The 13,213-nt window shown below is 34.7% G+C and overlaps 1 protein-coding gene across 3 annotated transcripts in view; it reads right to left on the reverse strand.

Annotated features, from left to right (window-relative positions):
- The window catches only part of CACNA2D1 (calcium voltage-gated channel auxiliary subunit alpha2delta 1), a 352,862-nt gene that overhangs the window by 45,403 nt on the left and 294,246 nt on the right, over nucleotides 1-13,213 (reverse strand). For all 3 annotated transcript variants that reach the window (XM_062491655.1, XM_062491654.1, XM_062491656.1), the window contains exons 13-15: nucleotides 6,171-6,249; nucleotides 4,042-4,091; nucleotides 2,293-2,382 (exon numbers count right to left, since the gene is read on the reverse strand). In XM_062491655.1, coding sequence (XP_062347639.1) covers nucleotides 2,293-2,382; nucleotides 4,042-4,091; nucleotides 6,171-6,249 — 219 coding nt within the window. The remainder of the gene's footprint in view (nucleotides 1-2,292; nucleotides 2,383-4,041; nucleotides 4,092-6,170; nucleotides 6,250-13,213) is intronic.

The following is a 13,213-nucleotide window of genomic DNA, read 5'->3' on the forward strand; positions in this document are numbered from 1 at the left end:
AGACAGGAAAGTTTTGTTTCCGTTCCAAATTGTCCATAGGGGGATTTCTACCCTTTTTTACGTGATTGTTTGGGTTTTATTAAAACATTTATGCTTACACTCCTTCTATCTAGTTTATTGAGAAGTCATATCCCTTTTAGCCCTTTCTTTCATTTTGAAAAAAAAAAAAAGCAAAAAAAAAAAGCTACAACATTATATGAATCCACTCTGGTGTAATCTGTTCTATATTTTCCCAGTCTTGTGTCACCTTTTTGAATTTTAAACCATCCTTCAATGAACTCACATATGTGTATCAAATGAAAGGTGATGAGGCCAGAGTCAGTAATGTTACAAGCAAAGTGAAGTGGATTTTGTAGGAAAATAAGAGAAATAGGGATGAATAGAGGGGACATTATTTAGCAGAAACATTGAAAAGATACATCATGAAACAGGAAGGGGATGTATGGGGGATAACACAATCTCCCCCTGTTAAGAAAAGAAAAAAAAAAAAGTTAGAGAGGATAACAATTATGACTAAATTATGCCTAACTGCCTAACTGGCAAACCTAAAAGTATCTGAATGTTTCAGGGTTATCTTCAAAATGAAGCCAGAGCAACACAGTAATAAAATCTGAAGTAACAGGACTAGAAATAAGAGGGGGAATTGCTACAAATAACATCAAATTATTAAAGACAGTCTTGAAAGCCAGACTGAAATGAAAGTGCATCTTCAGAATTTTATAACGTGAATTTATGCACTAGTGTGGCCTCATGCAATACACTTTGCATTACTTTAGTCCTAGCCACAAAACAGCCACTGGAGTGTAAGAACCAAATGATAGGAATGAGTCCAGTAAGTCACAAGCAGGAGAACTGTAAGCCCTACATGAGGGAAGTATTTTAGGGAATTTAAGATAGCAAAGCAATGTGACAACTAGACACACTCCCTTATACAACCAAGAATAAGGAAAAGGCTTCAGAGGGGGTTAGAGACACCTATTCCTTTATGGTCTCAACTGTGATGAGAAAGTCCACAAATTTAAGCCTTTACCTTGTGTTTTCCTACTTTATTTACATATAATTATGTGTATTTTTATATATATATTTATATATATGTGTGTGTGTGTGTGTGTACATACACAAATATATGTATATATAATTATACACTTAAAAACACACATGTAACACATAAATGCAGAAAACCTTGAAGGAAAGACTGAATGAATCCACTGAGTATATAAAGTAACACAATAGATGCCTGAAGGTGTCCCTTATTTTACTTGACTAAACAGATCTCTGTTCCTAATTACAAATTTATCTTTGCCTTTAGAACAGGATATGTACAGAGCATAAGAACTTTTGTCATCACATCCTTTATGTTTCCAGTAAGTACCTCAACAATAACAAACAAAGCATGGTTAATGAACTTCTGGGCATTGAAATTTCAATGAAAAACTAGTTCCTCTGTGTCATGCTCAGTAATATTGACAGTAAGAATTATATGTTGATAAAAAAAATTACAGAAATGCTGACGGGAAGATGCGCACTTTGAAATTACTTTAGATGGCTACGTGACCTTGTGTAAATACATGATTCCAAGTGACCATTTTGCACTAATTTTTGCCCTGTCGCTCAGAAGTAGGTTATTCAGAGCAGGAGATTAGATTTCTGCTAACAATACTTTTCCTCCTGTAGTTTCCTGAGTCTGTTTGGTTTACAAAACCAAAGTGATAAATTCAACAGTAAGAAAGTTTTTCATGTATCTTTTTGTCTATTTCCCCATTAGCTACACTGTCCAATTAAAGGTTAAAGAAATCATTACCTTCAGCAAGCAAGCAATTACAACAACCCAAGTTCAAAATTTGGGCAAATACTTAGAAATACTGATAGATTTCATTCTGCCTGGAATGTTCCTCAGAAATAAAAAAAAAGAAAAAGAGGAAAAACTAATAATTCTAAAAATCCCTAAGAATCCCTCACCAGAAACGTAACAAATGACCTTTACTGCAGTAGGTACAACACTGGAAAAATATTTTTTTTTTCCTTAAGCTAAGAAGAGCGGTGGCCTACACTTTAAAGTCTGCAGAGAACAGACTCTTTTCATCTGTTAAATATCAGGACACTTAAAAGGATACTAGGTGCAAGTAAGACCAGGTCTCTTCCTAGAGGTTGTTTTATTGATGTGTATAGATGTTAGAAAAACAAGAATATCATGTTTGGAACTGTAAGAAATTGGATTCTTGGGAAAGCAGACCCATATAGTTACTGATTTTCTAAAATTCTTACTTTAGTAGAGATAAATTCAGATCATACCAGAGCATCCAGATAGACATTTGTCCATTGGACTTGTTTGGCTTGCTCTCCAGCTAAAACCATTGGTCTTCCCAAAACATCCAGATATTCCTGCCAAAAAAAGTGTAATGAACTCATCAGAAGGCAATTATTAGATCAAAGAGCACAAACAAAATAAACATAATTAAATATTAATCATTAAAATATCAGGGGAAAAAAGAAATAAAAAGTCACCACTAATACAGGAGGAGCGTTTATTTACTTCTTAAAAATTGTACTACAAAATAATTCAGTCTTCTGTTTGCAGTATTTGCAGTATTACTGAAGAGGTAATTCCTGTATTTCACTCCCAGTCACCCACACAGGCCTTACACACTCATAACCTCCACTCTCTTTCCAAAAAACGAGAATTACAACCATTTTTTATTCCAAAATTAATTGCTAATGACATAAAAAAGTTACAAGCAGATGACAAAACCGTCAATCCAGAAGAAAGAGTGGACCATGGAGGGTGAGTGCTGTAACATCTGGGCATGTAAAGCTCCTATAGTGACAATTTGTGTAATTCTAGTTGTGTATTCTAACTAATTTGTGTGTTCTAACTTCCATTGGAATAACAAAAATCAGAGTTATAAAACCTCTTTTCCCTGCCTTCCTTCAGTTTGTGAGTATGGCTGAAGCTGGTGATCTTACAAGATGCCAGATTTCTGGGCTGATTCGGGAGTGGATGCCATCAAACTTTTTTCACTTTCACCAACTTTTTCTACTTGTCTGATCTTATTTAAGGATAAGTCTTGCCAGACACTGTCTGGAAGAGTTTAACAGAATCAAAAGGCTCTTTTTCAAGCCAAACAAGGATTCTTATTTTCTGCCAAAAAATGTCATGCCTGGCCTTGGAAGGACAAAGAACTGCTGTGATATTTTTCTGCTGTTTTGGACTTGTGAGTACCTGGACTTTCAGACAACTGAAAGGAATAATTGTACTTCTAAACTGTTCTTCAGTTTGCATCTCATCATATAATCCCAGAGTCCTGCACCTTTATTTATTTACATGAAGGTCTGCTAAAATATCCCTGCATCCTTTTTGAAGGCAAGAAGTGCAGTCTCTTTCAAAAGGGTTGCATCCATCCAGGTTTGTCTCCTATAAAATGGGCTTGTAGTGTGACACCCACATGAGTTCAGATGCTCTAGCAGGGCTATCCCTTCACATACATCCACAGCTTCCTCCATGTAATACAAACCCTTTGGATCACGCAGAAAGTATGGCAGAAGGTGAACTATGAATGCCCAGGCACATAAAAAGTTACTGGTTTATAGAACTTTATAGTAAAATTGCTGTCATGTCTCAGCATCAAAGTTGGAGGGACCATGTAAGGCCTGGAGGAAAGCTGAGCCAAAAAGCACAGTCCTTGTGCAGAGGCCTGCAGGGAACAGAGCACTTCAGACACGCCACGGTGTGCACGTGGTCAGCCTGCTCTGGAGGATGCCAACGTGGCCACTGCTCTAACCAGCACACAGGTCCTTGCCCTGGGCCAGCTGGCCAGGATAACAGGGATCACGTTTTAAACTGGTTCACTGCAACCACTTAAAAGAAAAAGCATAATATTTTAAGAGAATAATCCCTTAAATGTAGAAGAAAGCCTTATTATTTTTTTTTCTTTTCTTAATGTAGTGTTTCTTAAAATTTAATTGATTTTAGCAGAGGTAAAGATCAAACATATCCACTTTCTGTGTGTTAGAACTGCGTCTGCATTTGGCCAACTCACTTACCTGGGTATTTATTCTTATGGCTCCAATAGATGGGATTTCATAATAATAACCTAAAATTTGAAACAGAAATAATGTCATTTTACCATAATATATTTCTGGCCTATTAATTTTGAGGAATTTCATTTAGCTTATAATTCCTAGTCTAAGTTTTATTAGAATTTTTGTTTATGAATGAAATACTTTTTAGTAGATGCCACCACAATGCATGGCCATGATGGGTCACCATGCCATTCATACCAAGCTAGTTACTCTTAAGCAATGACAGTTACCTTTTATTTCTTTTGGCTGCTTTGTTTAAGGCTGCATCATATACTGATTTCGTAGATGAAATCCCAGTTACTATGATGTGCAAGCATATTTAATGTTTATTTTAATATGCTGTGACAGCAACATAATTATTTGCTGAATGCATGTAAGAATGTAAGAATAGCTATAGTCTGCCACAAGAGAGAATTCTTAGTATAGAAATATAAGGCACTCTGTGGAATGAAAAAATGCTAAGGGGTATTTCTCCTACACAGAGAATGTACATCAGAAATGTATTTATTTAGCACTGATTTTATTGCTCATTTGTTTGAATTAAAATTATTTAGAATACTCTTCATATAGTAAGACTGAAGCCAGGCACCGAGATCCATCTTCAGTACAAGAAAACTTTAAGTAAGATTGGAAGAAAGAGACAGAGGATTAGAGAGATAAAAATATTGTTATTAGAAATTTCCTTTGCTGTATGTAAAATCTTTTTATTTAGAAAAATGAAATAAAACTTCTTTGGATGTACAAACGAATAATCACAGTGATTTTGGACAGATTATGATAATTTTGCCTCAATAATAAGATGACATAGATGGTTATGCTTTAAACCAGCCAAATCCTCATTTGTTTTAAAACAATGGAAGTCACATGCACACAGTATTTTGAGATACAAAGGTGCTAGTAAAGAATAACAAAAAAAAATCTGTTCAAAACACGTAAATTTTCTGCTATTGTCTGACAACACAGTCTGCTCTTCATGAAATTGTAGTATCTTCTGCATGACCTGTCAGCATGCTCAGGGTTTCATGAGCTTATGATACATATGTATGTTATTCATCCATGCTACAGGTTCTTCTAGTATATATATATATTTTTTGTTTTTTCTGTATCTAAGCCTTATTCTTATCTTTGCTTTATGTTACTCTTCTGCAGGAGCCTATCTTTATCTCCTTCCCTTGCAGTCCTAATTTTTGAGACTCTGTTATCCCGCTCACTTCCCACCACTTGCTTCTCACCAATTTGTAAAACAGTTTTACATTTTTGGTCAGCTCTGGAAATCGCTCTATTTAAAATATAAGCAAATGCTTAAGAAATTATATATTTTCTACTTTTTCTCTACTATTTTCTAATATTTATTTTATCTTTTCTGCTATATCTCTGCATCTTATGTCTCGTTGTACAGTTATATTATATTTGAGACTTCTCTTTCTCCCACTCTTAAAATGTTTCTGAGTATATTCTTCGTACAAAAAATATCATGTAGAAAACATTTTACTTCCTTGCTTTCACCTTTTCTACTTTCTCTGTTTGTCCTACATAAAGAAAGCAGGATAAACATAAAAAATACAAGATACTCCCAGAAACTAAGAAATCACAGCAAGAATAAGTTTGATATTTTCATTAAAAAAGGGAAAAAAATTGTAAGTAACTGATCCCTTGTAAGTTTTGGAGAAAAACAGAAAGAAATGCAACCAGCCCACTAACCAAACAAAAATCCCTTTGTCCAGACCGCTTAATTTAAAACAGCTTTTCCTAATTTCTTATCTGTCATCAGTTCCAACTTTACATAGATGGCTATTACAACAAATATTCTCAAAACTGAAATATAATGGCTTATTATTATAAAAACTACTGTGGTAGTTTTAATACAATACAAAGTTTTAAATAAAGAAACAAAGAAATAAATATACCAGCTTTTTCTTTACGTATGATTTTTTTCATGTATATATATTATGTAATAAATTAATTTTTGGAACTTCTGATAACAAATACAGTAAAGCTAATCAAGCTAATATCTGCCATTTTTAGAGAACAATAAAGGTATAACCTACCCATAGCTCTAGTGAAGACCAGTTTAAAAGAAAGAACAGTACCTTTATTTTCACAGGCCATCCACTGTATGGGTCCTTTGTCATAGTTATGTTGGCCAACAGAAAATGTGAACACTCGTACCTGTGCGAGTTAAAAACCAATACATATAACAACTATATATCATTTATTGCTTGTGACCCTCAAGTCAATGATAACTGGATTTTTCAGAAACTAGAATATAAAAAGAACACTATGAATTTTCTGTTTTTTGTCACCATAATAGGTATGAGAGGTGTAAAAAATATTAGATTATGTTATTTTAAGCATTCCTATTATTTTTTCCATGAAGTAGAATCAAGAAGAATGCTCTTTTACACAGCCTTCATATTTTAAAATCTTACGTTGTTGATTGTTCATGAAGTATTTAAAATTTTCAGATTTTTTTAGTCTATGGTGATAATTTTAAATTTTCAGGCTTTGTTAAATTAGTTGACAAAACATCAATATTCGATGCTTACCAATGACTTTAAAAAATACATGTGTGGCCGTAGTATTCAAAACAATGCAAAACAGGACTTTTTTAGGATATAAAACATGAAATTTTCAGATACTACACAAAATAAATTCTCATTTTGCTTAGACTCAGTATTCTTTATGTAAAACCACTAAATTAGTTCAATGGACTTCCACACAATGGCTAAGCTTCTCATCTTTGACCTTAAGCTCTTTATATTCATTTAAGTTGTGGGTTTTTTAGTATAATACTACTATTTTTACACAGTGCTACTCTAATATATTTCAGCAACTGTAAAGAGTTATGGCTTCAGAAGAATTCACCAAAATCTCTCCAAGTTTTGGACTGAAAGCAGACTTTTCAGCTGAAATTATTTTCCGTGAAAATTTTCAGATTTGAATGAGAAAAATTTAAACCCAAAACTTGTATTTCTTTTAAAAAAATAAAAATCTTACCAGACACATTAAAAAAATTACAAATACTATGTTTAAGCTTCTAGCTGAATATTTTGCTCTAAATTTGAGTGTTTATGTTAAAAGCTGGGAAAGATGTTTTCCCAACAATTTTAATGAGCTGTTCTTTATATTCATGTCCCTCTGTTCAAGGGTCAGACAGCTTTTCCTTTTTAGGCATCTCTTTCTTTATGGATCTTTAACTTTACCACTTCAATGTACAAATCACAGATCACAACACAAAATCAGAATGAAAATTCCCTTCTATGGATTTGATGCTTAAAATTAAAATATACTACAATTAATTTGCATGCAGGCTGTGATTAAGTAATAAGGTAATGTTTTCATTAAATAATGCGCTCTAAAATTGCAGAGAATCCTTGTGAACTACTGATCATTGTTAAGCTCTTTGATAACTATTTATAATTTTTTTCATCAGATTATTTATCATGTGCAATTAATTCACAAATCTTCACTTCTCAAATAAGAAAAAAAAAAATTGTGTGACATAATCAGAGCTCAAGGATTCACTAAGAGCTGTAGGAATGGCTTCACATCATCCATCAGCAGGTAGCAAATGGTGAAACTTTATTAATATTGACCTCTATATGCTAGAAGGGCAAACAAGGCTTTGTGCTGGATGCCATTTTTAATTAACAATATGCTTTGATTTGCTTTATCCATACAACCCCTTTGTTTCTGCAGTTAAAAGGAGAATTAAAGCCACCATTCTGATGCACTGAGCATTGATTTAAGTGCTTGTTTTGTAGTTTAAGACCACTCCATATAGGGTCATTCCCCAGTAACGAGTCAGACCAATTACATTTCTGGTTACACACACAGGTATAGGAATAACTATGCCTGCATGATGATAATTTTTTCCCTCATAGTTCACATAGATAAAGAGAGATGAAAAATACCTTCTATTACCCTGAAAACATCAGCAGTGACAGTGCCAAAATGACTCCACCTGGCATGCTTACACCTCATTTATTAATACTGTACTACATTTGCCATCCCCCTTTTATTCCTGGCATCTTTTAAAAAAATGACAGCTATAATTCTTCTAATGGATCTTTCTGCTTCTACCCAATTAACATATATTTTTTTTTCTTTTCTGATTATCTCAGATGTTATTCTGTATTGGCACCTCTCAGTTCATAAAGTCCCTTCTTTACTCCTGTTCTTTTTGAACTCACACTGCTTCCAGTTTATTGTCCACTAAGCACTTGATTCAGAACAGATTCTTCTCAAAAACTATGGAAAAACCCCACTGTTGGACACTAATTAGATACTTGAGAGACCTGATGTTTCTTCTGGATTAAAAGCTACCAAGTCATGTGGGTTCTCTTGTGTGTGTAGAAAACACATGAGTCAATTAGACTGGACAGTCTAGCATTTGATCTCAAATGTACAAATGAAACACTGAATTGGATTCAAGTTGCGAAATGCTACGTAATTTAGGGAAAAGCAGCAGTGTGTTAAATCTGCAACAAATCTATAAAGAATTTAGAATTTAAATTATTGACAACAAGCAGGAGACAATATATCTGATTTACTGTTCCTTGGATAATTAACAGAGATAAAGAACTGCAATGAAAATTGGAGTTTTTAATTGTTACTTGGTTTGGCAAGAGGGTGGGATATTCAAAAGACTATTCTTTTTCCTATTGCCTCATCTGGAACTGAGTAGAATGACAGACCAGCTGGAAAAATGAGTCAGCAAGTCAAATTAAACAAGACAATTTTAGCAAAAAAAAAAAAAGCGAACTAAAAGCTCTGTGCTAAAATTTTCTCTGACAGGACCTAGAGTCAGCCAATGTATTTGTCAGAGACGTATTTGCCTATACATTTATATGTTTTCCTTAAAGACTTCTCTCCAAAGAAGACAATAAGTTATTGAGTATAAAAGCAACAAAAAATAGCACCAAACATTCAAACATTTAATAATTTAATTACTTTTAATAGGGATTTTATGACTAAGAAGAATACTTTAAGCAACTAGATCAGACACAATGACTATGAGCACCTCTCCCTTTGCCTGTCCTTTAAGCTTGATTTCAACCAACTAAGTGGGTTTCTGAGTTGAAGCAAACTGCCAAGTAGTCTTTGATCCCCAGAAGTTATTTTCCATCACCACTGAGGCCTGGTTATTTCTTCTCTCTGCCCCTCTCTGCAGCCTCTTGGGTTCTGTGTAAACTGCAGTTCCTGGGTGGTTTTGACATGACAGTTCCTCTCCACCACCCTCATTAGGGGATGGACACTTTGTGCTCCCCAACCCATTTCCTAGGGAAAGGGCAACCTTGCCTCAAGGCATATCTATTTATTCTCTTCATAAAAAAAAAAAGCCCATAACTTCCAAAGCAGTAAAAACAAATGGAAAAATAAGATAAACAAATAGGAGCTGTCATGCTTTCTGATTTTCAATGTAACTATTCAAAGCAAAGTACTTTTAGAAAACTTGTACCCTTAGAATTAGGAGCTAGAGTTGGGCACCAGCCTGCCCTGCCAGCTGAGCCAGGCACTGTATTGAAATCGTTCTGAAATACAGAAGTTCTGAAATACAGAAATTAGAAGTCCTAATTTTTAGCTAGGGAGTTTTCAAAACTAATTCTCTGCATCTTCCTCACTAAGACTAACCTTAAGTGAAAAAAAAAATAAAAATCTTTGTTATAATAATTTATAGTATATACTAGGGGAATCTACTAATTAGCAACCAAACTGAGTGGCACAGGCTGTCCAGTGAGATTGCAAATCTGCCTCCTTGGAGGTTTTAAACACCAGACTGGATATGGCCCTGAGAAACCTGGTCTGATCTTGGACTGGATATTGAACTAGAGACCTCTGCAAGTCACTTGCAACCTGGCTTACCCTAGGAACCTATGAAGGATATCAAAGGAATACATGCAAAAATCCAACTCCTAATCAGACCAAGTGACAGACAGAATAGAATGCTACAAAAATAGAGGAATAAGTACTTTGTTGAAAAAAATATAATTGTCTAATTATAAAATTAATTTGCTATTTATTTGTATTTCTTCCTAGTCGAAGAAGATCATAAGCACCAAGGTGAGTAAAAATATTTTGACAACTACATATTTTAAGGGACAATGGTATTCAAGAGAGCTGTGACAAAGACAAAAATAAAGAGGTACCTATGAAAAGGCTGCTTTCCCTACAGTTCTCATTTGCTTTTTATGTATTTTATGTCTTCATTTTGCTATTGGAATAAAATTAAGAAAGATTTAATTACTTGCTTTGGGTATACTATGTTATGAGTATTACAAAAACTTAAGGCTTGACTGAAGTTAATTCAAAGGGGTAATTAAACACAAAGCACTTGCTATTTTAACTACTGCCTATAAGTGTAGGCAAGGTAGAATGACTGAATGCTTTAGTTGGAAGAGAACTTAAAGAGCATCTCATCCTAACTCCCCTGTCATAGGCCTACAAGCACTGCAACCACTCTGCATGCCCTTCAGAGTAGAAGAAATGCCCATTTTTTGACAGATAAATTATTTGTCTTGAATTCTGTGCTAGTGGAATGAGAGAGCTCTCAATAACAATTTCTGTGTATCTCTTCATTTCTTTGTTTAGGAAAAGATTAGCTGACTTTTGGACATATATGTGTCTATTTTACCAGATACCAAAAGAGCTATACTATTAATTCTCTCAACTGGATGCAGGCAAGATGAATCCTGTCATTTTATGCCTAGCATGTAAAAAGACAAAGGGTGTATCTTTCTCTACCACTAAATAACCAAACTGATGATGACCAAAAACTGAGCTCACTAAATCATTCAGCTTTGGTTTTCATGATGACAAGTAAGATTTTAGAACATTTTATTCTGGCCTCTGTAGCTGCAGGTAATTATTCACAGATAATGTTTTTACTATACAACAAAAAAAGCTGGAACAAAGAGGAATAAATAATTCAGTAATTCCAGCAGGACCCAGGAAATGATCTTTCCCAGTAATGGGTTTACAGATTATCAGATATGAGGAAAAAATTGTTTGCAGTTTATATTGAATAGGAATACTTCAGAAATAATAGAAAAACGTAAGAAGCCTATCATACTGAATAAAACCATAAAACTACTCTTCTGTTTTCTATTATGCATTCTGTCTTTTAAATCCCTTGTAAGTATAGCTTGTAAATCACTTAATCAATTTTGTGTTTTGTGCCATGGGCCAGGGAGATGTTATGTGGTTTTCAAGCTGCCCCAGCTAAAACTGTGAATGCATTTTTTCCCTTACATTTTTACATCTGTGGACAGAATTTTGAAGATGTTTTTGGATTCTGCTGTGAGTTAACTGAGAGAGCAGAAGACATTTATGACCGATTTAAACTGAGAACAGGACTTCAGAGGAAAATCTGAAAACAAAATCTACTAACTAGGAAACCACCTAGGATTAGCCAATAGGATACACAAAATATAGTGTGTCACCTAAATTCTACTAATAATCCATCATGCTGAACTATTCAGTTCAGGACTTCCAGGGACACAGTTCTGAACCATTTAGGTTAGAGCTGTAAACGTAAAGCAATTTCTATTATTTTTTTCCTTTTTTTTTTTCTCCCTCTAGAAGAGAAATAGAAGTTCTGAGTTAAGCAGGGGCAAGGCTCACAACCATCTGCTAGAGGACAATTTTAGGTTCCCTTAAAGCTGTGTTTTAATCACTACATAAAACGGGACATAACACTTTTTCCTTCTCAGGCTATGAGGGTAAGTGGCTCAGTGCAGCTCAAGTTTCTATGGCTACACCACGGTGCCATCCTCCCTCCCTGCCTGCCTGGCCCCATCTCAGGTCACCTCACTACAGAAGTTTTTGGGAATAAGCCCTAGCTCATGCTGTCACTGAACTGAACACTGACATTGCTAAAAGAATTGATTGCCACAGGCCAGGAACCAGACTGGTGGGGCTGTTAACAATTAGGAATTATGGATAACTGTGGACATTTCTCCAGCCTGCACTCTGGCCCTGGATCATTTATTAGTATGGACAGAGCTGTCTGGTTCACTCCTGCAAGTAAGCCTGGTTTTCTTGTGACAGAGCCCTAAGGCTCAGCTTTTCAAAATTACTGGGACACAGGTGCCTCTAAACTTACAAATGAGAGTTCAGTACTTGTACAAAAGAGGGACAAGTTCATGATTCTCAGTTTGAGCACATTCAGAACCTCCCTGACTTTGAATGCCAGGCTCAGGAAAGTTCAGAAGCTGAAGATTCAGGCTTTTGTAGGTAACTCTCAGGCTGCTGGTGCATTTTGCCATTAATAGTGGTTGGGAAAAAGAGAGATGACCTAAGCAGTAGGGTATGACACCCAGCCAGGTGCCAAGGTTCTGAAGTTTGAAAGATCTACAACTCAGAAAGCAGAATTCACAATTTTATGTCAAATTAGGAAATAAAAAGAATGGCATCATACACCAGCAGATATGTATCAAGTTATATTTTTGACACTTATGACTACATAAATATCTGTCCCTTGCTGTGGGTAGTCTTCAAAATATGTGTAGACTTGGGGCAGCTAGGAAGGAAAACCCACATGAGAAACGATGAGAAGAAGAATGTAGCTCTCAAAAATTTAAATGTAAGGCTAATTGCAGGCTGGACATCTTTGAATTTATAGACATGAAGAAAGTATAAATCCAGATGATTTGAAAATCCATTTGAAACTACTCGAGTGTTTCCATAGTGACCCTCTATACTCTGATTCAGCAAGGCATAAAACTATGCAAGTGTTCCCTTGAAACTAAAGGAAAAAATCTTTTACTTGAGGCATGTATTTAAAGAAAAATAGGTTCTTGGAAATACTATTTTAGACATTTATCCACAGCAAATAATTTCTTGCAAACTTTCCATGTGTATTAGCAATCTTCCCTATCATTAATATCTTTCATTCACTACAATTCAACCTCAAACTTTAAACTGCAATGCTAGCTTATTAATTCATAGCCTAATTATAGTCTGGGTAATTATAGCCTAACAACAAAAAGAAATAATGACACTCTAAAAATTAGCTCACATTACAATCTAATGCTAATCCTCCTTCTATCTTAAAATAAAAATTATGCTTACTGCATGTCAGATTATTGGAAAAATCTCACTTTCCTTGGATATTATTCTATACTGATAATAT

This window comes from Cinclus cinclus, chromosome 4 (assembly GCF_963662255.1).
Source record: "Cinclus cinclus chromosome 4, bCinCin1.1, whole genome shotgun sequence".
NCBI lineage: Eukaryota > Metazoa > Chordata > Aves > Passeriformes > Cinclidae > Cinclus > Cinclus cinclus.